At 39.0% G+C, this 27944-nt stretch overlaps 2 protein-coding genes across 3 annotated transcripts; one reads left to right on the plus strand and one right to left on the minus strand.

Moving 5' to 3' along the window:
- Positions 1 to 148: 148 nt before the first annotated feature.
- On the minus strand, positions 149 to 3093 carry LOC148041557 (pentatricopeptide repeat-containing protein At5g27110-like). Its single transcript, XM_087680722.1, has one exon. The coding sequence runs from the start codon at positions 2730 to 2732 to the stop codon at positions 189 to 191; it is 2544 nt and encodes an 847-aa protein (XP_087536848.1). The 5' UTR covers positions 2733 to 3093; the 3' UTR covers positions 149 to 188.
- On the plus strand, positions 3082 to 26787 carry LOC148041558 (uncharacterized). 2 transcript variants are annotated; one of them, XM_087680726.1, is made up of 3 exons: positions 3082 to 3529; positions 3673 to 3834; positions 26662 to 26787. In XM_087680726.1, exons 1-2 carry the CDS (start codon positions 3299 to 3301, stop codon positions 3772 to 3774), a joined length of 333 nt encoding a protein of 110 aa, XP_087536852.1. In that variant the 5' UTR covers positions 3082 to 3298; the 3' UTR covers positions 3775 to 3834; positions 26662 to 26787. The 2 variants fall into 2 exon arrangements, with proteins under 2 accessions (XP_087536852.1, XP_087536850.1); XM_087680724.1 differs by lacking the exon at positions 26662 to 26787 and adding an exon at positions 24995 to 25341.
- Positions 26788 to 27944: the final 1157 nt, after the last annotated feature.

Here is a 27944-nt window from a genome sequence, read left to right on the forward strand (position 1 = left end):
TTTTATGTATTAACACTTAAGATTGATTCTCAACTACACATCTGGTTTAACCAACAACAGGCAGTGGCCCACTCTAAACTACTGAACAAGAATGCAGTGCTAGTCCTCAGTCACAATATGCTCACAAGACCTATTAACCTACTTGACATTTCCTTCTTATACCGTTGAGCTGGTTACATTAACCATCTCTAAGCTCCACATTTGTGTGATATAATTTTCTCATTTAAAAAACGAAAGTGCTGAGATTTTGCAAAACTTAATGAAAACTTATCAAGCAACCTGTAAGACAATGTTTCTTTTCCTTCATGAGTGTCATATTTCATAATAACATCTAGATGTGGTATATGTCCTACCTTCTTCATGCATAAACTAAGAAAATCTAACATTTCCAATGTATTGTTGCCTTGCTTGACACCACCAACAAATTGGTGCACCTTTTTGTCCACCTCAAGTAATGCACCTCCAGGCTTTTTCTTTGCTCTAGCAAATATCCTCATCTCCTCTACTTTTTTTGCATCTTTCCACCTGCCAGCACTTGCATACATATCTGCTATTAGCAAATATGCAGACGCATCATCCTGACACATCTCCACAAGCTGCTGGAAGCATCTTTGTCCTAGTTCCACTTTTCCATAGATCTTACAAGCACTAAGCATAGCCAATAAGGTTACACTGGATGGAGGGCAGCCCATGGCTGCAAGAAATCTCTCTGCCTCATGAACATGACCCGATCTTGCAAAAAGATCTATCATGCATGCATAGTGTTCCACTGTCGGCTCAATTTCATGTTTTTCTTTCATCACTTTGAAGTAAGCCTGACCCTTGACAAGCAGGCTGGAATGGCTGCATGCAGCAAGAAGGCAGGTGAATGTGACAGAATCTGGCTTCACACATTGAGCTTGCATATCCTCAAAGCACTGTAGAGCCAAGCTAATATTTTGATTCTCACCATAAGCCATTATGATTGCATTCCATGATACGACATTCCGAACAGGTAGCTTGTCAAACACTTCACGTGCTTCTGTAACTGAGCCACATTTCCCATACATGTCTAGCAATGCATTGCCCACATAGAGATCTATTTCTAGCCCTGATTTTCTTACCTCAATATGTATTTCTCGACCTGTTTCTAATGCTCCTAAAGTACCACAGGCTTTCAAGCAGAGAAGGGATGTCACTGCATCCCCTGTCATACCTTCGAGTTGCATCTGATGAAAGCAATTCAGCACTTCCACATCAGAATTATGTTCACTATATCCTGTAATCAGCGCATTCCATGACACAGCATCTCGTTTTGGCAGCCTGACAAACACCTGTCGTGCTTCAGCAAGGAAGCCACACTTCCCATATGCATCAATCAAAGTGTTGCCCATATCAACTTCCATTTCAAATCCTCTTTTGGTAATTTCAGTGTGTATTTTCCAACCTTTTTCTATAGCCCTGACAATACCACAAACTTTCAGACTGCAAAGGAAAGTGATGAAAGCAGGAGATATGCCTTCCATGTGCATTTGTCGAAAGCAGTCCTTATCAAGCTCATAGCTTCGAGCACATCCAGTAATCAACGCATTCCATGAGACAGCATCTCGGGATGGAAGCTTTTCAAACACATGGTATGATTCAGCAAATGATGAACATTTGCCATACAAATCCACTAGTGCATTGCCTACATAAAGCTCTGTTTCCAACCCCCTTTTTGTTATTTCATTATGTAACTGCTGTCCTGTCTCCAAAGCTCTCATGGTGCCACAAGCCTTTAAGTTAGAAACAAAAGTAAATGGGTCAGGTAATATGCCCTGCTGCTGCATTTCTTGAAAACAGGTTTTGGCTTCCATAACAAACCCACATTCAGTATATCCTGCAATCAGTGCAGCCCAGGAGACTGTATCTCGATCTGGCAGCCTGTCAAACACTTGTCGTGCATCTCCTAATGAACAGCATTTTGTGTACATATCGACCAGAGTGCTGCCCACATAAACATTTCTTTCTAACCCATAAAGTAGTAACTCCATGTGCAATTCTCTGCCTAATTGCAAGGCAGCAATAGAAGCACAAGCTTTAAGGCTGCAAATAAATGTGACAGAATCAGGGCAGATGCCTTCCTGCCGCATTTGCTGCACACAAATCCCTGCTTCCTTGGCAAGTTTATGTTCTGCATACCCTGCAATGAGTGCATTCCATGACACAACGTTGCGGCATGACAACTGATCAAACACGCCACATGCATCTGCAGGCAAGCCACACTTGCCATACATATCAACCAAAGTGTTGCCTATCAGGGCACTATCTATGTGAAGGTCTCGTTCCAATCCACGAAGGACAATGTCGGTATGCAGGCATCTACCCTGTTCTGCATCCCTATTCCGGGCGCAGGAATTGAGCAAGGCAAGGTAGGTTACCCTATTGGGCTGAACAGAGGCATCCTGCCGCATGCGCCAGTAGAGGCAGTATGCCTGGTTGGGATCGTCATGCTCAAGGTAGCCAGAGATGAGGGAGGTCCAGGAATACTCGTTGCGGCAGGGGAGGTGGTCGAAGAGGTGGCGGGCGAGGCCCAGGTCGCCACAATCGGCGAGGAGAGGCACGAGATAGTTGCCCAGGACAGGGTGGAGCTCGAGCTGCTGCTGCTGCAGGAGGGCATGGAGGCGCTTGGCTTGCTGCAGATCCCTGTGCTGCCTGCACTGCTGCAGAGCCTCGACCCACCTGATGTGAGAGGAGGCAGCAGGCCACTGCATCCGGTGCTCTCATAACGTCCCCGAGCTTCATTCATGTCCTTCGTAAGACTCGCGTAGCGCATGTTCATGCTCTCTGGGTACCATGCTCTCGCAATTTACATCCTCCCTCTCAGCATTTATACCCTCCTGCACAGAATATTCAATTCCCACTATAATCCTACATTGTGTAGTACAATAACATCATGAGCTTTTGCACGGTAAGGACCCACAGTGGCCGCCCGATGCCTACCGAACTTCCTAGTGCCCACTGCCCACAGGGCCCAGCGCCCGCAGCCCAAGCCCCAAGACCCCTAAATTTTAACCTAAAAGCCACAGCGACTCAAGATTCGTCACTCAAGAGTCGTGAGTATGACTCACGAGAGATGAAGAAAATTGGATTCTTGACAGTGACAGTCTGAGTCTCGCATGTCGCGTCTCGGACCCTCTGGGAACTACAGCTGCCACTGGCCAGCGACGTAGACGTAGGTACTAGGCAGAATCTGGGTCACTGGGTGACGGGTCCTGCAACCTTGCAGGCTGCCGCCAGCGGCGACTCGCGACCCTCCAAGCTCCAGCTCCAGCCGCCAATGGCCCTTGACCCTCAGGCCTCCACTGCCCAGGCTCTAGCCGCCAACAGCGACTCGCGAGTCCATACCTCCATTGTCCAGGCTCCAGCCGCCAACAACGACTCGCGACCCTCCAGGCTCCAGCTCCAGCCACCGGCGGCCCTTGACCCTCGGGCCTCCACTGTCCAGGCTCCAACTTGCAACTCCAGCGGCCAGCCTCGGCTCTCCAGGCTCCACTGCTCGCAACTCCAGGTGGGTCCAGACTCCAGAATAGTCTCCAAGGCTCCCAAGCCTCCCACTCCAATACACGCTTCTTCCAAGTTCCGCTGCACACCTCCACCAACTTACCAAGTTCCAAGTTCCAACTTAATAATGTCTTGACTTTTTCTTGCCAGTTTTATCCCAGCGATTTCCGTCACCCGTGGACTCTGGAGTCTGGACGCACTATCCACAACAACGCAGCCAGAGTCCAGACTGAGCTGAAGCCTGAAGGCTGAGAGTCGAGACTTGACTCTCGAGAGGGATGCACACAGCAGCACACGTGACACGTCACACAGGTATGTACTATGGCCATTGCAATTTGCAATATGGAAAATGCTTAATAAGAAGAGATATTAGGAAAACTTCTTAGAGTGACTATCATCAAATCTTTACATGTATGCCCAAAACATAAGTACTTGAAATCTTTTAATCAATGCCCTTAGTCAAATGCTAGTATACACTTTATAGTTGTATGCTCCAACATTATGTCTTCAAAAAAGTTGATTTAATCATTTTTTCTCTACATTTACTATCAATGATATCCTCATTTTTCTTTGGTTTGTCGCTTTTCATAAATTTGACTACGAAATGAAACCACAATTCATATAATGGATGGGTGAAACCTTGACCTTACTAAGATATAAATGACATAAAATAGTTGATGTGACCTTTGAAAATTTATTTCTTTATTTGAAACTTATGAGCTTATTGTTATTGATAATGGCCAGTTGCATTTGAAGTTATGGCCTTCTCGACAAGAATTGGGCCCCCTAAAAAGGATTCTCAGCAATTAAGCCTCTCAATGGCTTTTTTGCGAAAGAGAAAATCAATAGAGGATATGCCCAATAGTGTTGAAGACAATGATGTTCCAAATGCAAGCTCTAGTGCATACACACATCCTACAAGGAATGTGAATGTGGACCTCAATGTGAGGTTAGAAGAGGAGGAAGATAACATTCACATGGAACAAAATGTGAATGTACTACAAAGCATACATGAAGTAAGAGAACAATATGAGGCACATGTGGATGCAGTTTTAGACTATAAAGGTTCAGTGTCAAAAAAAGCAAAGGGTCAGCATGTATATCAGGAACATTGGAAGGTGTACTTTCCATGGAGCTATGCTATACATGATGCAGATGGCAAACAAAGAATCCGTTGCAAGATGTGTACACACTTTAAGATTAGCAATGTTTTTGCTAATATTGGTAGCACAGTTCTCCAACGACCATCATTGGAGATGCACGAAAAGTCCAAAGAACACAACAAAGCAAAGTTCTTATGGGCAGAGAAAGAGCACAGATCAACTTTACCTCTTGATACACATTTGCACAATATGGATCAAGCAGAGATAGACAAAAGGGTTGCACAGGTCAAAGTGTTGCTTCAAGTGATGTATTTCATTGTGATCAGGGATAAGCCTGTTTCAGACTTTCAAAAGAATGTTGAGGAATTAGTATTTTTTGGAGCACCATATGTACCTAGTCAAGCAACTTATGCATCCTATCTTTCTTCATCTTCTGCTCATATGTTTTTGGAGGCATGCTACAAACACTTGTATGAGAAAGCAAAGGCAGAGATTTGTGAAAGTCCCTTGTACTCACTGATGGTGGATGAGAGCACGGATGTTTCTAACGATCACCACATAATCGTATGTATCACATATTTATGTGATAAGGGCAATGGATATGTATGTAATAGATTTGTTTACACATAATGGAACAACAAAGGGATTGTATGATGGACTCTCGGAGTTTTTACTCAGCTTTGGGTTATCAAAATCTAAGCTTGTAGGATTTTCCACTGATGGATGTAGTGTGATGCTTGGGCAAAATGGATTAGTCAACCGATTTGCACGAGAGGTACTACACCTAGTTGGAGTTCATTGTATAGCACATAGAGATGCATTGGCGGCTAAGGATGCTTTGTCTACATTGGCTATCTTTGAGATAGTAGAAATGGCCGCTTGAAAGTCTTACAAATGGTTCAGTAGTTCTTACAAAAGGCATGGAGAATCGAAAGATTTAGCCATTGAATTTGAGCTACCAGTTCATGAGCTCTTGAAGGTGCATGAGATTCGTTGGCTCTCAAGAGGACAAGTAGTGAAAAGGCTTGTTACATTGATGCCAGCTCTATTGGGTATATGGATGAGGGAAAATGCAGAGTTGTATATGTTGTTCACCTCATTCAAGGTTGAATTCTTCCTACATCTGTTAGCTGAGGTGCTACACTACTTAAACCTTCTAAATAAAAAGTTCCAAGTTGAACAAGTAGACATAACCTCAATAGGAACAGAGCTTATGGTCACTATAGATATTCTAGAGGCACGCTTCTTATTGGGAGACTTTGGTCATGGGACACAATATCTCACAAAGTTTTATCAGCAAGTTAAAGATGGATACATGCATTTTCCAGTCAACAATGTTGGAGCTATGGAAAGGCATACTCTTCATAATAATCAGTTGGGACCTAAGGATAAATGTATCCAATTGACAACTTGGGAGAGCTGCATTGAAATTGGCAAGCAATTTGTACAGAAAGTTATATCTGCACTTTATGTGAGGTTTGCCGATTTAAAGCTATTTGAGGCTGCAAAGATATTTAGCCCTAAGGATTACCCACATGATGTCCGTGGATGCTTCACAATGGGTGCAATTTGGATAAATGCCTTATTAGAAAAGTTTGGGACCCTTGTTGATGTTGATGCATGCAAGCTTGAGTATGGAGACTTTATGGTGGAGTTAAAGAGGACATGTCCAGGTCAAAATATGCATGGTGCATGGCAATTATGTGGGCATGATATTGAGTTTGATAAAGCCTTTGGAGAGATGAAAAAGTTATGGCATTCATGCTTACTTATTGTTGCAAGCACAGTTGATTGTGAGAGAGGATTCTCTAAAATGAATCATATCAAGTCCAACGATCGCAATAGACTATCATTGGAGACCTTGAATCAACTCATGTTTCTTTCATATAATGGTGCTAAAGACCCTTTAGATGTTGATTGGGATGCCATCTATGCCACGTGGGATGGATTGAAAACTCATCGTAGTGTCAATGTGGTAGGAACAGAGTTGGTGTAAGAAAGCATGAGTAATGGCATGCTTTGATTGTGTTGCTATTTTGATATGTGACCATGGATTATTATAGAACTATCTTGTTTCCCTTTTGAACTATCTTGCCTAATTGAACTCTAGCCTTCCTCCTAGCATTACACTTTATTCTCATGATATTATTTACAATTTTATTTTGTTATGCTTAAAATCATTAGCTGAGTGGTATACTGAGCGTAGAAAATTTTATCGTATCATTGTTGGTATTATAGTTTTGTAAAGAATAATGAACATGACAAGGCAAGAAAACAGTTCAAAGAGATTATACATTGATTAAATCGGAGTTTGTAAAATAGTATTCTTTTAGCTAGAAAGGCAAAATTTAGAATAGGCGACTCTCGAAGGGCAAAGTTTTGAAAAAGCCCTTCCATAAGAAAGGCACTTGCTAACGAGCCTTTCACATGAAAAAACCTAGGGTACTTGCAAAAATGAACACTGACCCATAAGGGCCTGCAAGGCCCCACCCCTTGCGAGCATTTGTGAGAAAGGGACCATATACCTAGCCAGGCATAGTTGGGGACAGGGGCACTACTGGCTCCCATCGATTGGGGGCAGGGGGTTGCGAGTCCCACCCCTGGTTGCACCTAGCTGGATATGCAATGCCTCACAAGGAAAAGCTGGTGCGCAGATCGGACGCTGTATGCTCGCGTAGTGAATGCCGGAAGGTCCCTAAGAACAATGAACTCCTAGAAGAACTTAACTTGCAGAAGGATTGTTCCTGCTCAAAACTTAACTTGTGCTCAAAACTTGCAGAACTTAACCTGAAGATACTTTGCTGAACTTAATTTTGTTGGGTGTGACCTGAAGTTTGTGACTTGCAAGGTTGAAAACTTAAGTGCCTAAGCTTGATGGATTAAGCTTAGAGCTTAATAAGAAAGAAACGGCGCAGATCGTGGGGGGAGGGGGGGGGGTTTCCGCCGAAATTCACACTGAAGACACCGAATTACCAGACGTCCGAATTTTTGTGGCTTGTGGCTTTATTATTAAGCTTAATACTCATTAAAGCTTGTAAGCTTTTGAAAATATGAGCTTATCTCAGTTTATCCACGACTTGATGAAGGAGATGTAGGAGTGGTCCTCCGCCTCTATAGCCCGGTCCTTCGCAATCCAATGACAGAAACAGGGGTTCTTGATCGCCAAAAGTCTGCCTGTATCGACGGTTCGCGACGAGATTGACCGTAGAGCCCGATCGTTCCAGGAGCTCCGCCTTCGCACGAGATGGGTAGCGATTGGAAGCTCTTGATCTTAGCTCCGCTCTAATACCACTGGTGCGCAGATCGGACGCTGTATGCTCGCATAGTGAATGCCGGAAGGTCCCCAAGAATAATGAACTCTACTTTTTGCACAAGTTACAAGGTAAAAAGCATGAACGACAAGAGCAAGAGACCAATTGGGTGCAATCTCCCCCCATGCCTTGTGTGAGCGCTTCACAAAGCATGTATTTTTTATGTATATTTCATCTTCATGCTCAATAATAGCCCAATTTACAAAAATATAACAAGCTTTTAGCTTTTGAGTTTGCTTTTACAAAAATAGGAATAAAGCTAATGGACAGTGCCCAAAGAGTCTAGCACGCCCAATACAATGTCCAAATAGAAATAACATAACCGTGCGCCCATGCGCATACAAAATAATAATAAATAATCAATACATCAATTGAAGCATTCACAATCGTTAGTAAAATAATACAATTAAACCGACAAAAGTGAATACCAAGCAGTCTTCAGCTACATAAATATGCGCACTCAAAACTCATAAACGTTTATTAATTTAATATGCATTTTGCAGAATCGCCCGCTATGGAATCACCCATGTACACACTAAATTAATGAAACGCCCGAAAAGGACAGGCGTCCCCATCAACTTCTCGCACAAAGAATCCACTTTGTGTATGAGCCCCGGTCATCAAAGTTTACGGAATCCACCGTAAAACCTCACGGAATCCACCGTGGCAAGGAATCCACTGTGGAATATGCCTCCTGGCATCAAAAGCTCCCGATGTTGGACACTATATGGAAAAAAAAGGGAAAAGAATCTCGTTTTCCTAAATGGAAAAATGTCAAAACTTCTTGATGCTAGGGTAATGGGACCAATAAAGTAATACTCCCCAAAAACAAAGCGCAACCCGTCCCAATTGAGTGACAATTTCGCAAAAAAGATATAGCTTTTTTAGCGACTCAACATTATGATACAAATTTTTTAATATGACATATTAGCTTAATGCAAGTTAGACAATTGAGCCATATAAACTTTTTAATATTTGGATTATGTAAAACATTAAAACAATTCATCCTCGAGTGTCACTCTATTGGCCGCTCTTTTTGAAAGAAAAGTTCAACATAGGAATTCCCTCAACAAATCAAGATGGTAATTGAATTCAAAAACTACTAAAAATAATAGGTGTTGAAAAGCGATACCTACCAAAATGGCAATTGTTTGAGTTGAAAGTGTGAAGAAGGCTACCAAGGGCATTAGCAGCTCTATTGGAAGCATTATGAATGCATCCACATCTCTTAAAATTGTATCTATTTATTTTCTACTCTTGAGAGTAGTCCATGTATTTGAGAGTCAATTGTAAAACACTAATAGCATGTGAAGAAAGCTTATTATAAAATCCTAGCATTGGGTTCACTCCTATGTAAATTGTATGAACTCATGGACAAACTAAAATGTCCAATAGGTGTGCATACACTAAATATCCCATAGGCTAGATATGAAAATCATGTGTACACATTTTAGTATCCCATATGCAAGCCTTAAAGGCCTAGTCACAAGATTGGGCATTGTAGTGGACAAGAGAGGGATCAAAGGATTGAGGGACCCACCCCAAAAGGACCTATGGTATGATGTGTAAAAATGAATAGAAAGCTCATTCTTCAATATACAAACTTTTGAGATCTTGCTTCCACCTACTTCCTTCTTGTTTCCAACATGGCCAAAGCTTGAGAGAGTGTGTGTGTGTTCGGTGTATAACAAAAAGAGTGAGGCACTAACATGTAGAATCCCCTACTATTACTTCTCTTCTCTTCTTCTTCTTCTTGTATACAATGTGGAGACTTGAGGGGCCATTGCAACAATGACAAAGAGCAAGTGAGAGAGTTAGGGACTAGGAAGGAGAATCTTCTTCTCCTCTTTTCTACTCTCTTGATGGCATTGGAGGTGAATAGATTGGATGAGAAGCAGTGGTTTGAGAGCTTGAGGAGGCATCACTCAAATCACAAGACCGTCAAGCTTCCTTTTAGTAGAAAGACCACAATAAGAAAAATAAGACCGATAAGTCTACCACAACCTTTGACCCATTTGTACTTTTTGTTCATGGGGATTGAATGGAGAGACAGAGATGGTTTGGAGCTAGAGTACAAGCTGATTATGTGAGAGATAGCTTGAGACCATTAAAGAGGAAGGAGACTCTTGAAAGCATGAGAGCCCACCATCTATTGTGTATAAGACCAACATTTGGGTTCTATTGCCATGACAAAGACAATTCTCTTTCTTCATGGTTGCTTAGGTTATTATTGTGTGTAGGAATAGGAGATTGTGAGTGCTTGAAAGCATTGAGCCTTTTTGCTATCCAATTAGAGGAGGTATGGCTTCTCCAAAACACACATGACTAGTTTAGGATCACTTGTTGTTGTGGAATATGAGGTTAAGCTTGTCCAAAAGGATTGAGCCCTCACTCTATGATTAGAGAAGTATCATCTACTCTGAAACACACAAAATTAATCTAAGAGAGTGAAATAGATATGGAAACACATACAGTTTAGGTAAAAATGCCAAATCAATATGGAAATGGTTTGATGGATGAATTAGTAGAGTAGGATCTACTTTTTCTTCTATAAAGCATATAAAAACTATAAAAATATTCATCTATATCTTGTTTCAAACTAAGTTTGTATCATACATATGTTGCCTTGTTTGTTTGCATGGATTCTTGAGTTTCATGATATGTTTTCCTTGTAGAGCATGAGCTAAAGCATTCAGAATATAGGCATCATAGCATATAATATTCATGGTGCACAAATCGGATACTAGATGCGTACGTAGCAAGCGTCGGAAGGTCCTCAAGAACAAAGAACTCTACTAAAACTCATAAAAAGCAAGAAGAGAGTTTGCATGACATGAGGCAAAAAGACAAATTGAGTACAATCTCCCTTCATGCCTTGTGTGAGTGATTCACAAGGCATGTATTTATAAATTTATTCATCTCAAAGCTAAAAAATAGCCCAATTTTACAATTAGCATGCTTTGGCTTTTGTGTTTGCTTTTGTCCAAATAAAGAATAAAACAGTTGGGCAGCCCAAGTGTCGAGCTGTGCCCAAATACAATGTCCAATAATAAAATATTTAAACCGAGCGCCCATGCGCATACAAAATAATAAATATTTGTTAAATGCTTCAATAAATAAGCACGCCTAAATAAATATTAGTGCCACTCCTTTAATGATAAGACGCACGCCCATTAAAAATGATAATTTCTTATAGGTAATTTGAATACACGCTATCGCCCAGTGCTTCCCAACGCCACCGTCGCCTGCTCTACACATCAACTAAAGCATTCACAATTGTTAGAAAATAATAAAATTAATCTGACAAAAGTGAATACCTATCAGTCTTCACCTACAAAATAAATACATAGGTTGGAACTTTGTGTCCTAACCTTAATTTAATATGAGTGCACTCTAAACTCATAAACATCCATTAATTTAAATATGTATTTTGTGGAATCACTTGCCATGGAATCACCCACGTGCACATTAAATTAACATGACACCCGAAAAGGACAGGCATCCTTGTCAACTTCTCGCACAAGGAATCCACCTTGTGTACGAGCCCTGGCAAATAAATATAGTTTTACGGAATCCACAGCAAAACTTCACAGAATCCACCATGGAATATAAAAAAACTCACGGAATCCACCATGGTCTCACGAAATCCGCCGTGGAATATGCCTCATGGCATCAATTCATGCTTAATTTGACTTGATCTATCATAAGAAATGGCTTCAAAGTGTTGGTACATGTAGTAGGGTTGGAGTACTTCATGGTTGATATCATTCGGATACATTATGCTTGTGTATACCACAAGGAGGAATGGGCTTGTGGTCACCTTCATCCCATCAACTTGATTTCTGATTTTTGTGCCATAATTCTTAGCATTTCCTGTCTTTGATGTTGGAAATGCTATGCATGGCATCTACAAGATAAGACCCAACTATCGCATAGCCATCAATGTTGTTGGACATTGTTTCGTCCGTAAATTGGAAGTTTTCTTAATCACCTTGACTAGACCAAGGCATTGGTTAAAGTATTGGTTTTGAAGTCCTATTTCTTAGCACTTTAGACTCCTACTATAGAAACTCTATGTAAGCATGACACCTAGAGCGGAAGGTCTGCCAATCAACAACTGGAATGTCAAACATGATTGCTATCCACCTTTGGAAACCTCAAGTCATCACCTCAATTACTACCAACCATCACCTTCACCAACTAGTTTTTAGGCCATAAGGTTCATATTTAATGCTTTTGAAATTGTAGTGGAATGCATCTAGGAGGTAAAGTCTACACCATTGCATATCCATTGAAAGCATTGCATGACTTTTTGCACATAAACAAGACGATTGCATTTAGCCATCACCCCATGTACAAGCTTTGGGACTTTAAACTTACGTGTTTTTCAATGCTCAGACATAGTGAATAGTATCTCAAATATAAGGCCTAGTCATTGCACAACTTTGGGACTTAAGACTTACATGCTTTTCTGCTCAAATATAGTGAAAAGTATCTTAGATACAAGGCCTAGTGATTGCACAACTTTGGGGGGCATCAAACATTGTCGTAAATTACTTTTTAGAGACCTTGAAGTGATCACCCTAACAATGGCTTGCCATCATATTGACTATGATTGGTTGCAAACAAAAATTGAAGTACTTAGAGGTCAAGAACAAGTCATTTCACTACTAGTCATTTGTGAGTATAAGGCATCATCGGAGCTACTCCATGAGCATAACTAGGGATCACCTTGAGTGACTTTATCCCAAGGTCCAAAAATCCATCTCTTGGATAGTGCATTCACATCAAAGGGATAAAATCCTAAATCACAATTGAGAATTGGGATCATTGAGAGCTTGTTAGGCTCCATTAAGAGACTAGGATTTCTTAGCACCTTGGCTACTATCATGATCATCTCGAGCAACTTGATGGAGATTTAGAGCACCTAAATTTCTTTCCTTTGAAGTTTTTGAGATTGGTGTGTATATCCTAGAACTTCAAGTCACAACATAGCTAGCATAGAAGTTCATGGAAACTAAGACTACCATCATCTACGTAGGATTTCCTCTTCACCATATGTGCATTGCAAAACCTATACACCTTGCAACAAAACCATAATTCCATATGAAGTATACATTTGTTTATGAAGCATGCTTCTGCTTTTCCTTCTTCTTCTGCTTCTTCTTCTTTTCTCTCTTTGTATGTGTGTGTGTGTGTGGATTACTGTCTAGCTAATGGCACTTATAAATACTAGTATCAACACCTTAAGGGAAAAATTTTAAGCATAGTTAGACTATAACTTACTCTCGACGAAGTCAAAATCATTTGTATCGATAAAACCCTTAACAAGAGAATCTCCTTAGCATATATTTTTTATCACTATAATCTTGAGAACAATAGAAAAATAGATTTGCTAGTCCTAATGCATGCTACTTGGGTTCAAAAAGAACTTGTACATGTGATCCATCCCCTTTATCTTATCTATATTTTCCTTAATTGGAGATAGAACCATGACATAGTAATTATATGTGTGCCCTACACTTAGAAACACACGTCCAAGCTATACTTTCCCCCCCTATATAACCAAATTTTTCTAGAGCTAGGTCACCCCAATGTGCCATAAGGGGATCAATGTAAGCAAAGAACCAAAACAATTCATGTCTAAAAATTGATTGAAAATATATATTCAAAACATTTGGATACATGGGTTTATGGGTCACCAAAAAATTCTTACATCATGCATACAATAGTAAATAATGCAACAAGTGCAATTAAGAATTCTCTCACAAAGGTAGACATAGATTTTACATGGTACAACAAATGCAGTAACAATAGTAGAATAAACATAGTGGTGATAGCACTAAAAATATAATTGTGAATGCTCTGAAAGTAATGTGTTGTGCATGATTTTGAGAGATTAGCAATGGTTAAGGAATGTACCTAGTCCAATAGGCTAGGCTTCTAGAAATCAAAGGTCAACTCAAAAGAAAATAAATAAATGAACCATAAGATAATTTAATTAAGAGTAGTTCCTACCATGGGTTTGATGACGTGCCAGAAAAAAAGAACCGAAATTGCCAAACAAACATTGGTGTATTTTTGCATTACTCATATGATTCACCTGCTTTGGAGGAAACTGCACAAACTGTTGCTCTTAGAGTAAAAGTTTCATGGAATGCATGGGCCTCCCCAATAGTTACAAGATATTGGCCAAATGCATCATGTGAAGGGTTGGAGTTTCAATAATTCTCTTGTTGGGAATGTGTTGTTGGAAATGGCCCTGAGCAATAAACCTTAGAAAGTCTAGAGTTTTGAAAATCATGCTAACTCCTTAAAGGAAATACTAGGATCTCAACTCTAGGATCCCTTACCAGGAAACAATAATTATTACTTGGTTGCAAATGTAGCCTTGGGTCAAAATCGATAAAAATTATGACCCTAAGTCATATGCTAGGTCTATCGAAAGATTAAAGCAATAGTTCTAGAATGCACCCCCAAGTTAAAGGCTATTTTGAATACTCTAACAAAACCCTAAGATAAAAATTGATATAAATGGAAAGTGAGAGGTTACCCTAGGATCCTTGATTAAGCATGCCAACATTGAGTATTTTAGACTACTCAAATAAATCCCATGTTCTTTAGCAAGAAAATACCCTCAATTCAAGTTGAAGCTTGATAATTATAACATCAACTTATGATGAGAATCCTTTAGTAAACCACATGCTATGAAAGGGTTGGGAAAAGAGTCTTAGGTCCTAGAAGAATCCAAGGTAGAATACCTTAATGTTTTAAATCAAAAAAACAAGGCAAAAAGTGTTGAGATTGATGATGACCACTTCTCAAGATCCTTCACCATGTCATTGGTTACGTCAATGTCATCGGTCACGGTGTTGTACTAAATTAATTTGCTTGAAACATTGGCCAATGACCTACTAGTAATAATGTCACCATGAAAGAAATGATTCCTTCTTGTGGTAGTAGAGGAACCAATGGGACTTTGGTCATAATCTCTTGTTGTTCACCTATGATGGAGTTGAAGCCTCCATGAGTTAGACATGGTTTGTATCCAAAGACTCAAATTCTAGACAAAGGGCATTGGCCTAGTGTAGGGCAAAGTATTTATTTCACTTGGCCCTCATGTACTCTCAATTGTCCTACACTGTGTAAAAGCATTCATACATAGCATTTGGCCCTACACTAGGCCAATTCCCTTCATCTAGAACCTAAAAGCATTAACCTCAATTTTCAAAGAACCGTTTTACTTATTTTTGTGTCATGTTCTTAAAGAACATGGAAAGGAACCTCATGCAAAAGGATCAATCAATGAAGTTGTTTTCATATGTCAAACAATGTGGTAGCATGCCTTGTTTAGAAAAGTAAAGAATGCCTTGTTTGCCTCGAGTGGAGTTGGAAAAAGTGGGTAGGCCCTATAGATGGGTGGACCAGACTAGTTGGGTAACTTTCCAACATAAGGTAACAATAGATATAGTTGTTAGGATGGGACATTAGAACCTTTGATCAACTTGGTTTAGAGGAATTTGGTGGTAGATTATTGGCCTTTGAGGACATTAAACTAGTTACCCTTCTCTATGGACCAAGTGTAGGTGATGTTATTCCATTAAAATGCCTTTTAGCCCAAAGAGGACAACATTTCTAAAACTAGATAGTCTATGTTCAGTAATTATTATCTGATAAGTTAGGTCAATGTCATGCTTAATACATGGCACCCCAAAAATATTTTGGGAATACATTTTTCCAAATAGAAATTAAATTAGTTGCAAAAGATACAGAAGTTCCAAGTCCAACGAAGGGGGTGGAGAGAATGTGTGTATATGAGCATATCCACATGGGTGAATATGATTATGAGTACAAGTGTGTGTGTGTGTGTGTGTGTGTGTGTGTGTGTGTGTGTGTGTGTGTGTGTGTGTGTGTGTGTGTGTGTGTGTGTGTGTGTGTGTGTGTGTGTGTGTGTGTGTGTGTGTGTGTGTGTGTGTGTGTGTGTGTGTGTGTGTGTGTGTGTGTGTGTGTGTGTGTGTGTGGAGAGAGACAGAGAGAGAGGTGTTTGGTGTATGGTAAAAGGGAGTATTTATTATTTAGGTCCTACCATAAATGCATTATACAAGTCTAATCCCTTTATTTATCCAATCCTTTGGTAGACTATAAAAGCTTACATGATCCTATTAGGTTGGTTACAATGCAAATGAAGGGAGTTGATTATGATATCTTGTTGGGAAGACTATGGATGAGGAATACACGTGCAATCAAGGACTAGGGAAAGGGCTTGATGTTCTTCAATAATCACATGGAGGCAATTCAAATTGAAATGGATACCTAGAAATCCTCTCTATTTGACCTAGATGCTATATTGGCTATGTTGGAAAGGAAAATCTAAAACCACACCAAATTATGGTCCACTCACAAAGTACATCCCTTGTTTTGATGACTACAAACAATCTGTTGATAGAGCAAGTGATGTAGAAAAGCAAGACAAAATGGAAAAAACCTAAAAGTATACCCTACTTCCAGTACCAATTTGCATGTTGGCCTGAAGTGCAAATATGACTCCTTGCATGACCTATCAAGTGCCTATGAATAAACTAGAACTAATGAGATTCCTAGAGTTGCTAAAGAAGGAACTTCAAAACAACCCTAGCACTAATTTGAAACCTCTAGGGGAGCTCTTGGATGCTCAAAAATGGTAGTGGACCAAGGTGCACAACCTAAATCTCTTATACAATTGGGCCCTTCATATGAAAGTAATACTCTCAATAATGATGCACCTTCTAATGATGAATCTTCCAATGAAGTACACTAAAAGTGCTTACACTGATTACAAATCCAAGGGAGAAGCCTCAGAATTGAGTCAACACAATTGAGGATTACATCAATAGGCATACAATGGAGCAAATAATCATGGACTCTAAGCTTAGAGACGTGCCTATGATACTCATTGATGGAATAGTCAAGATGGACTACGATCAAAACTTGGCTTGAATACCTCAAGGAACTAGATTATTAGCAAGCAAGGCTCAACCAAGTGAAATCAATTGCACTATACAACATTGGAGTTGAGTTCACCATATGAAATACCCTTGTCTAGGAAAGGATGTGACTAGAAGTCCGATTAGAAAGTTAGCTCTAATAGTGATCTAGAAATCTCAAACACCAAGGGGGACCTCCTAGTCCACCTAAGGTGCAAAACATTGGAGGAAAGAGAAGGACCACCAAGGACTTGGAAGCTTAGAAAAAGAAAAACCTTAAGATCTCCCCAACTGCTTCACTAAGTTTAAGAAGGGAGATTGAGTCATGGTGCTACTATGAGTTGTGTGTCAAGGATAGACCAATGAGCTAATAGAGGGACCCGCCAAGGTAAACGAAGTCAACCTAGCTAAAGAGGGTAACAAACCCTAACATTTCTTTATACATGATGACCTTAATGAGGACGAGGAAAAATATCTCATAAATCTCTTGAGAATATTTTCAACATATTTTCCTGGTCCATGAAAGAGCTCAAAGGGATAAATCCTAGAATCATTGCCCATAATATCCCCATGATGTTAGATGCAATACCAGTAAAACAATGACCATATACAATGAGTCTAAACACACTCCTACTATCAAAGATGAACTAGACAAACTCCTACATGCTAGATTCAACTCTTGCCACACAAGATATTCAATCTCTTCTTGAAGGATGCACACTTTTTCTTTTTGGCCAAAAGCTTATTTTCATGAAGAATTTCAAGGAAAATGGTCTAGATAATCTTTCTCTACCTTGGAAGAAGTGAGAATATCATGAAAAAATGTGAGGAAAATTTCATCTAGGTATGGCTAGAAAATATCCTGGACTAGCTTGTCAAAATTAGCAAGGGTCTTGGTCAACCTAAAAGACATTATAGTAAATCCATAATGGCCATACCTAGTGTTGAAGGTCGTCTTTGGTATGTCCTTTATCGAAATTTGATAATACTAGACCTTGAATTGATCTTAGAAAATATCACTACCCCAAGATTTTGATCCAACTCCTCATTGATTTGGGAAATGGGATACATATTCTTGATGGTGGCTTGATTCAATCCCTTGTAATCTATAAATAGTTTGAGGGTTCTGCCTTTCTTTTTCTAGAATAGAATAGGAGCACCCCAAGGAGAGTCATTGGGATGAATAAACCCTTGATCAAGTAATTTCTTTAATCACTCCTTCAATTCAATTGCCTCAGGGATGGACATTTTATAGGGGCTTCTGGTGATTAATTCAACTCCAAGGACTAATGGAGCCAAACCAAAGTGGCAGTCAAAAGCCTAATAGTTGTCTCTTGCCTATCAAGCTCTCAAAATGAATGAGTTTTTTAGACTTAAGCAATAAGGGATGACTCTAAAAGGATATTGTTCCACTTTGTTTCACTACAGAAGTATGCACTCCACATGTCCATGAGTCAACATATGGCACATTTCTATCAAGGCTTGAATCCACATCTCAATGGTTAGTTGGAAGCAATGAGACCCACTAACCTGGAAGATGCCTTGATGAGGGCACAAACACAAAGTGACTCTTTCCATGGAATACAATAGGTTCAATAGGTTTCGTTATGCCAAAAGAGCTTGAGTGAATTACCAATAGGAAAAATTTAACCATGGCCACACAAATCTTGCCAATACTCCCCAAAATTGTGACAATAATACCAATAGTAATGAGGTTTGGAATAATAAGAAGTTTTGCTTCAAGTGCAACCAACCATGCCACTTCTATACTCAATGTCCTAATAAGGGAATGAACTCCTATGCTAAAGTTCATTGTAATCATCCAAGGGAAGGAAATTTCAATAATCTGGGATGTGGACACATGGCAAGGTGTGGAGTTGGACCAAAGGCTATGGACATAGAGCAAGGCAAAAAGCAGGATGTGGAGCTAGAGCTTGTGTATGTGTTATTGGAAACGATGAGTTAGATTTGTCTCTCAAAGAAGAAGTCAAAAGAGTTCTATTCATGCATCAATCATTAACCATGGTGACAATTCTCTGTCATCCAAATTCCAATAGAACATTAAGGTAATTCTTTCCAAATCCTAATCAATAGTGGAGCTACTCATTCATTCATTTTTCCTAAGTGTACAAAAAGGCTAAAGTTAAATCACACACCCTTTAGAAAACTCATCGTAGAACTAACAAACAAGAGGGAAACAATGTCAACCCATCCATTAGCAATGTCTAGTTTCAATTAGGGGGGAAGAGTCCACGACAACAAATTTCAGTCATGGATGACGACCTACCAGGAATGGATTGGTTAACACCCCAACCAAGCATACACTGTGGGGAAGCTCGGGTCACATTCAAAAACCTATTTGGAAAAATGGTCCAATCATAGGGGAAAGCATGCAAATCTAATATTCAATTAGCTAAAACTAGTTGAATCCTAAAGGGATTAATGAAAGGATTTCTTGTCTACCTAGTCAAACTCAACAAAGTCAAGGATACGAAGGATGAGGATGAGCCATCATGGTTAAGTGAGTTCATTGATGTCTTTCCCAAGGAATTAACAAAATTAGCTCTTAAAAGGGATGTGATGAGATCGACTTAGTTAATAGTGGAGCTACTCATTCATTCATTTTTCCTAAGTGTACAAAAAGGCTAAAGTAAATCACATACCCTTTAGTAAACTCATCGTAGAACTAACAAATGAGAGGGAAATAATGTCAACCCAATCCATTAGCAATGTCTAGTTTCAATTAAGCAGGAAGGGACCATGAAAGTAAATTTCAGAGTCATGCCTTTAGGAATCTATGATTGCATGTTAGGAATGGATTGGTTAGCACCCCAACCAAGCAAACATACATTGGGGGGAAGGTTGGGTCACATTCAAAAACGTATTTGGAAAAATGGTCTAATCATAGGGGAAAGCATGCAAACCTAATATTCAATTAGCCAAAGCTAGTTGAATACGAAAGGGATTAATGAAATGACTTCTTTCTACCTAGTCAAACTCAACAAAGTCAAGGATACGAAGAATGAGGATGAGCAAAGTATTTATTTCACTTGGCCCTCATGTAATCTCAATTGTCCTACACTATGTAAAAGCATTAATACATAGCATTTGGCCGTACACTAGGCCACTTCCCTTCATCTAGAACCTAAAAGCATTAACCTCAATTTTCAAAGAACCATTTTACTTATTTTTGTGTCATGTTCTTAAAGAACATGGAAAGGAACCTCATGCAAAAGGATCAATCAATGAAGTTGTTTTTATATGTCAAACAATGTGGTAGCATGCCTTGTTTAGAAAAGTAAAGAATGCCTTGTTTGCCTCGAGTGGAGTTGGAAAAAGTGGGTAGGCCCTATAGATGGGTGGACCAGACTAGTTGGGTAGCTTTCCAACATAAGGTAACAATAGATATAGTTGTTAGGATGGGACATTAGAACCTTTGATCAACTTGGTTTAGAGGAATTTGGTGGTAGATTATTGGCCTTTGAGGACATTAAACTAGTTACCCTTCTCTATGGACCAAGTGTAGGTGATGTTATTCCATTAAAATGCCTTTTAGCCCAAAGAATACAACATTTCTAAAACTAGATAGTCTATGTTCAGTAATTATTATCTGATAAGTTAGGTCAATGTCATGCTTAATACATGGCACCCCAAAAATATTTTGGGAATACATTTTTCCAAATAGAAATTAAATTAGTTGCAAAAGATACAGAAGTTCCAAGTCCAACGAAGGGGGTGGAGAGAATGTGTGTATATGAGCATATCCACATGGGTGAATATGATTATGAGTACAAGTGTGTGTGTGTGTGTGTGTGTGTGTGTGTGTGTGTGTGTGTGTGTGTGTGTGTGTGTGTGTGTGTGTGTGTGTGTGTGTGTGTGTGTGTGTGTGTGTGTGTGTGTGTGTGTGTGTGTGTGTGTGTGTGTGTGTGTGTGTGTGTGTGTGTGTGTGTGTGTGTGTGTGTGTTGTGGGGGGTGTGTGTGTGTGTGTGTGTGTGTGTGTGTGTGTGTGTGTGTGTGTGTGTGTGTGTGTGTGTGGAGAGAGACAGAGAGAGAGGTGTTTGGTGTATGGTAAAAGGGAGTATTTATTATTTAGATCCTACCATAAATGCATTATACAAGTCTAATCCCTTTATTTATCCAATCCTTTGGTAGACTATAAAAGCTTACATGATCCTATTAGGTTGGTTATAATGCAAATGAAGGGAGTTGATTATGATATCTTGTTGGGAAGACTATGGATGAGGAATACACATGCAATCAAGGACTAGGGAAAGTGCTTGATGTTCTTCAATAATCACATGGAGGCAATTCAAATTGAAATGGATACCTAGAAATCCTCTCTATTTGACCTAGATGCTATATTGGCTATGTTGGAAAGGAAAATCTAAAACCACACCAAATTATGGTCCACTCACAAAGTACATCCCTTGTTTTGATGACTACAAACAATCTGTTGATAGAGCAAGTGATGTAGAAAAGCAAGACAAAATGGAAAAAACCTAAAAGTATACCCTACTTCCAGTACCAATTTGCATGTTGGCCTGAAGTGCAAATATGACTCCTTGCATGACCTATCAAGTGCCTATGAATAAACTAGAACTAATGAGATTCCTAGAGTTGCTAAAGAAGGAACTTCAAAACAACCCTAGCACTAATTTGAAACCTCTAGGGGAGCTCTTGGATGCTCAAAAATGGTAGTGGACCAAGGTGCACAACCTAAATCTCTTATACAATTGGGCCCTTCATATGAAAGTAATACTCTCAATAATGATGCACCTTCTAATGATGAATCTTCCAATGAAGTACACTAAAAGTGCTTACACTGATTACAAATCCAAGGGAGAAGCCTCAGAATTGAGTCAACACAATTGAGGATTACACCAATAGGCATACAATGGAGCAAATAATCATGGACTCTAAGCTTAGAGACGTGCCTATGATGCTCATTGATGGAATAGTCAAGATGGACTACGATCAAAACTTGGCTTGAATACCTCAAGGAACTAGATTATTAGCAAGCAAGGCTCAACCAAGTGAAATCAATTGCACTATACAACATTGGAGTTGAGTTCACCATATGAAATACCATTGTCTAGGAAAGGATGTGACTAGAAGTCCGATTAGAAAGTTAGCTCTAATAGTGATCTAGAAATCTCAAACACCAAGGGGGACCTCCTAGTCCACCTAAGGTGCAAAACATTGGAGGAAAGAGAAGGACCACCAAGGACTTGGAAGCTTAGAAAAAGAAAAACCTTAAGATCTCCCCAACTGCTTCACTAAGTTTAAGAAGGGAGATTGAGTCATGGTGCTACTATGAGTTGTGTGTCAAGGATAGACCAATGAGCTAATAGAGGGACCCGCCAAGGTAAACGAAGTCAACCTAGCTAAAGAGGGTAACAAACCCTAACATTTCTTTATACATGATGACCTTAATGAGGACGAGGAAAACAATCTCATAAATCTCTTGAGAATATTTTCAACATATTTTCCTGGTCCATGAAAGAGCTCAAAGGGATAAATCCTAAAATCATTGCCCATAATATCCCCATGATGTTAGATGCACTACTAGTAAAACAATGACCATATACAATGAGTCTAAACACACTCCTACTATCAAAGATGAACTAGACAAACTCCTACATGCTAGATTCAACTCTTGCCACACAAGATATTCAATCTCTTCTTGAAGGATGCACACTGTTTCTTTTTGGCCAAAAGCTTATTTTCATGAAGAATTTCAAGGAAAACGGTCTAGATAATCTTTCTCTACCTTGGAAGAAGTGAGAATATCATGAAAAAATGTGAGGAAAAATTCATCTAGGTATGGCTAGAAAATATCCTGAACTAGCTTGTCAAAATTAGCAAGGGTCTTGGTCAACCTAAAGGACATTATAGTAAATTCATAATGGCCATACCTAGTGTTGAAGGTCATCTTTGGTATGTCCTTTATCCAAATTTGATAATACTAGACCTTGAATTGATCTTAGAAAATATCACTACCCCAAGATTTTGATCCAACTCCTCATTGATTTGGGAAATGGGATCCTTCATATCCTTGACTTTGTTGAGTTTGACTAGGTAGAAAGAAGTCCTTTCATTAATCCCTTTCATATTCAACTAGCTTTTGCTAATTGAATATTAGGTTTGCATGCTTTCCCCTATGATTAGACCATTTTTCCAAATACGTTTTTGAATGTGACCCAACCTTCCCCCCAATGTATGTTTGCTTGATTGGGGTGTTAACCAATCCATTCCTAACATGCAATCATAGATTCCTAAAGGCATGACTCTAAAATTTACTTTCATGGTCCCTTCCCGCTTAATTGAAACTAGACATTACTAATGGATTGGGTTGACATTATTTCCCTCTCATTTGTTAGTTCTATGATGAGTTTACTAAAGGGTATGTGATTTACTTTAGCCTTTTTGTACACTTAGGAAAAATGAATGAATGAGTAGCTCCACTATTAACTAAGTCGATCTCATCACATCCCTTTTAAGAGGTAATTTTGTTAATTCCTTGGGAAAGACATCAATGAACTCACTTAACCATGATGGCTCATCCTCATCCTTCGTATCCTTGACTTTGTTGAGTTTGACTAGGTAGACAAGAAATCCTTTCATTAATCCCTTTAGGATTCAACTAGTTTTAGCTAATTGAATATTAGATTTGCATGCTTTCCCCTGATTGGACCATTTTTCCAAATAGGTTTTTGAATGTGACCCGACCTTCCCCACAGTGTATGCTTGGTTGGGGTGTTAACCAATCCATTCCTAATAGGTCGTCATCCATGACTGAAATTTGTTGTCGTGGACTCTTCCCCCCTAATTGAAACTAGACATTGCTAATGGATGGGTTGACATTGTTTCCCTCTCGTTTGTTAGTTCTACGATGAGTTTTCTAAAGGGTGTGTGATTTAATTTTAGCCTTTTTGTACACTTAGGAAAAATGAATGAATGAGTAGCTCCACTATTGATTAGGATTTGGAAAGAATTACCTTAATGTTCTATTGGAATTTGGATGACAGAGAATTGTCACCATGGTTAATGATTGATGCATGAATAGAACTCTTTTGACTTCTTCTTTGAGAGACAAATCTAACTCATCGTTTCCAATAACACAGACACAAGCTCTAGCTCCACATCCTGCTTTTTGCCTTGCTCTATGTCCATAGCCTTTGGTCCAACTCCACACCTTGCCATGTGTCCACATCCTCGATTATTGAAATTTCCTTCCCTTGGATGATTACAATGAACTTTAGCATAGGAGTTCATTCCCTTATTAGGACATTGAGTATAGAAGTGGCATGGTTGGTTGCACTTGAAGCAAAACTTCTTATTATTCCAAACCTCATTACTATTGGTATTATTGTCACAATTTTGGGGAGTATTGGCAAGATTTGTGTGGCCATGGTTAAATTTTTCCTATTGGTAATTCACTCGAGCTCTTTTGGCATAACGAAACCTATTGAACCTATTGTATTGCATGGAAAGAGTCACTTTGTGTTTGTGCCCTCATCAAGGCATCTTCCAGGTTAGTGGGTCTCATTGCTTCCAACTAACCATTGAGATGTGGATTCAAGCCTTGATAGAAATGTGCCATATGTTGACTCATGGACATGTGGAGCGCATACTTCAAACAAAGTGGAACAATATCCTTTTAGAGTCATCCCTTATTGCTTAAGTTTGAAAAACTCATTCATTTTGAGAGCTTGATAGGCAAGAGACAACTATCAAGCTTGGACTGCCACTTTGGTTTGGTGGATTCCATGAGGTTTTACGGTGGATTCCGTAAACTTTGTTGACTGGGGCTCATACACAAAGTGGATTCTTTGTGCGAGAAGTTGATGGGGACACCTATCCTTTTCGGGCGTTTCATTAATTTAGTGTGTACATGGGTGATTCCATAGCGGGTGATTCCGCAAAATACATATTAAATTAATAAACGTTTATGAGTTTAGAGTGTGTACTCGTGATAAATTAAGGTTAGGATTGATTTCTAACCAGTTGATCTATTTATGTAGTTGAAGACTGCTAGGTATTCACTTTTGTCGATTTAATTGTATTATTTTACTAACAATTGTGAATGCTTCAGTTGATGTGTAGAGATAGTAGCAGTGGCGGATGAAAGCATCGGAGAATAGCGTGTATTCGAGTTATCACTTACATTTTGATGGGCGCATACCTTAGGCATGGCGCCTATATTTTGTCGCGCCTATTTATTAAGGCGTTGGATATTTATTTATTATTTTATATGCGCATGGGCGCACGATTATGATATTTGTATTTGGACATTGTATTGGGTATGCCTGACTCTTTGGGCGCCCACCCATTAGCTTTATTTCTATTTTGTGCTAAAGCAAACTCAAAAGCCAAAAGCGTGCTATTTTGTAATTTGGGCTATTATTTGAGCTTGAAGATGATTAATACATAAAATACATGATTTGTGGAGCGCTCACACAAGGCATGGGAGGAGATTGCACCCAATTGGTCTCTTGTTCATGTTGTGCATGCTTTCTACCTTGAGTTTTGTGCAAAAAGTAGAGTTCTTTTGTTCTTGGGGACCTTCCGACACTCACTACGTGAGCATACAGCATCCGATCTGTGCATCAGAGAGAGAGAGAAAGAGAGAAAGAAAAAGAGAGAGAGTCACAAAGAGAATGAGAGAGAGAGTGTGTGCATGGGGGAGAGAGAGAGAGAGAGAGAGAGTGTGTGTGTGTGTGTGTGTGTGTGCATGGGTGAGAGAGAGAAAGTGAGGGGGTAAGTGAGAAAGATAGGGAGAGAGAGAGAGAGAGGGGGGAAGGGAGATGAAGAGAGGGTAAGAGAGAGAAAAAGACAGAGAGAGAGAGAGAGACTTAAAGGAGTAGGTGAAAGAGACAAAGAGAGGGTGAGAGAGAGGTTAAGGGGAGAGAGAGAGAGAGAGAGAGAGAGAGAGAGAGAGAGAGAGAGAGAGAGAGAAAGTGAGAGGGAAAGAAAGCATGGGTGAGAGAGAGAAAGTGAGGGGATAAGAGAGAAAGAAAGGGAGAGCATGTTTGAATATTTTCACCCCAAACTTCTCATGAAAGTTTTCTTCATATGTTTTAAACATGGTTATGCTTTCTAGAAGGCAATTATTATCCCATGATTTGATATAGATATGAAGTGTATTATTGTTGTGTATTTTATAAACATGATAAAATATGATGATTTTATGTCGTCATTTGTATTTTTTTAAAAAAATACATGATTTTTAAAAACATTTTTTATAATATTTCCCCATCTTTCAAGAAGATATGTACTTTCATGGAAGAAGAAAGATATGGTTGAGAGATACGGCGTAGTATGAGAGATATGGTTAAGAGCTTTTATAGAAGAAGAAATATATGTATGAAGAAGGGAAGAAGAAAGAGAATAAGATGAAAATGGCAAAATTGGTATTTATATTTTCTTTTAATATAGAAGAATATAGAATTTTATTTGGTCTTGTTTAAGGTTTTTATTCCAAAGCTCTTTATTTTAATACTTGGATGCTTAAGTTGTTCTTTTTTTCTTATTTGTCAAACTTTTAATTGTCTCAATATGTTTGTATATGCAAATACACAAAAGGGCAACAAGAAGGAAGAGAAGAAGAAAGAAAACAATAACAATTTATATTTGTTTTCTCTATATTTAATATGGAAAAATATATAGTTTTATTTTTCCTTATTTAAGATTTTTGATCCAAAGTACTTTAATTTAATATTTGATATTCTTATTTTCATTTCCTTTGGCCTTGCATTGTAGATGGATGCACATATCCTCCTTTTATTGCATGTGCCATACTACTTTGTGGTATAATGGATTGCACATTTAGTAAAATATTGCAAGCGAAGGTGGAGATCCATGATAAGGAGCAAAACATTGTGCTTACTCACAAGGAGATCCAAATCCTCATCCACAACAAGCACTTGCATGCATGTTAGGATTTGGTAGCTTTTAGTGCTCAGATATTGAATACAAGCCAAAATTGGGCTTTCTCTAAACTCAGATTCCAATTATAATGCAAAAAATAATACTATTTTATCAATCTCTATTTTTTCCAACATTTTATTGTGTCAAGCAATGTTATTGTGTGTATAATTTAATATAAAGTGGATTATGTTTGTATAAATGCACAATATGATACAAAGAAGGATAGACAATAGTTCTTTAATATGATTCTCAATCCAATGTGGCTAGAAGGATGGCAAGGTTGCAAAGCCCCGCCTGTAAAAATCCCCCCCCCCCCCCCCCCTACAATTGTCACTCTTTGTGTACCAAGCACTTGTACTACATGTAGCTTCTAGTGTTTAGAATGGATACAAATACAAACATATTTATACACTAACCCATGCTTATAGAAGAAAACTTGCACCTCATCTTTGGCATACAAGCACTTGTATTACATGTGCCGTAAGTGTTTAGAATAGATGCAAATGTAAACTTGTTTATATACCAACCCATATGCATAGAAGTTGCTCCTCACATTTGAAAGTAAAATAACTTTTCTAGTGTCACTCAAAGTGTGACCAATAAGAAAAATTCAAGAAGAAAAGGAAGCTGTTAGGACTTGAATTCCACTGTATATTTAGCACTATTTTATGCCTTAGAATTATTGTGCTTGTTATCTTTTGGATCAACATATATGAAGTAGCCTTTATCTTGTGTATGATGTTTCACATGAAAGTCAGGGTGCATGTCTAAAAACATCAGGCGGTTGTATTCGAGGGGTTGTTGTATGATCAAGAATGAAATGCGATGAGAGACAGCACCCTGAAATGGCAGCTAATGATTGATCCTATTGCTCTTTGGTTATTCCCTGAGTATTAATGTTGTTCTCTTTCACATTAGTCAACTAATGATCTATGGTGATAGTAAACAGTGTGATATTTGATGGGCAGCAGTTCCGTGTTGCTAAATATGATAAGTGCTTCATGTTTGGATATACTTCTTGAATGTTATATGGTATCAATAGCTACAAATTTATTCATGAAGTTTTCTACAATATTGTGGTGTTTTCAGGTAGAATAATGTGTCTTGATTGTTAT

This window comes from Lygodium microphyllum, chromosome 1 (assembly GCF_053477565.2).
Source record: "Lygodium microphyllum isolate KBCC chromosome 1, Lygodium_microphyllum_v1.1.10, whole genome shotgun sequence".
NCBI lineage: Eukaryota > Viridiplantae > Streptophyta > Polypodiopsida > Schizaeales > Lygodiaceae > Lygodium > Lygodium microphyllum.

What these genes read in the sequence shown, in the direction of transcription:
- LOC148041557 (XM_087680722.1), bottom strand. Translation starts at nt 2,732, where the DNA reads ATGCAGTGGCCTGCTGCCTCCTCTCACATCAGGTGGGTCGAGGCTCTG.
- LOC148041558 (XM_087680726.1), top strand. Translation starts at nt 3,299, where the DNA reads ATGGCCCTTGACCCTCAGGCCTCCACTGCCCAGGCTCTAGCCGCCAAC. An exon ending in TCCACTGCTCGCAACTCCAG is followed by an intron (nt 3,530 to 3,672) that starts GTGGGTCCAGAC and finishes TTTTCTTGCCAG; the next exon opens with TTTTATCCCAGCGATTTCCG.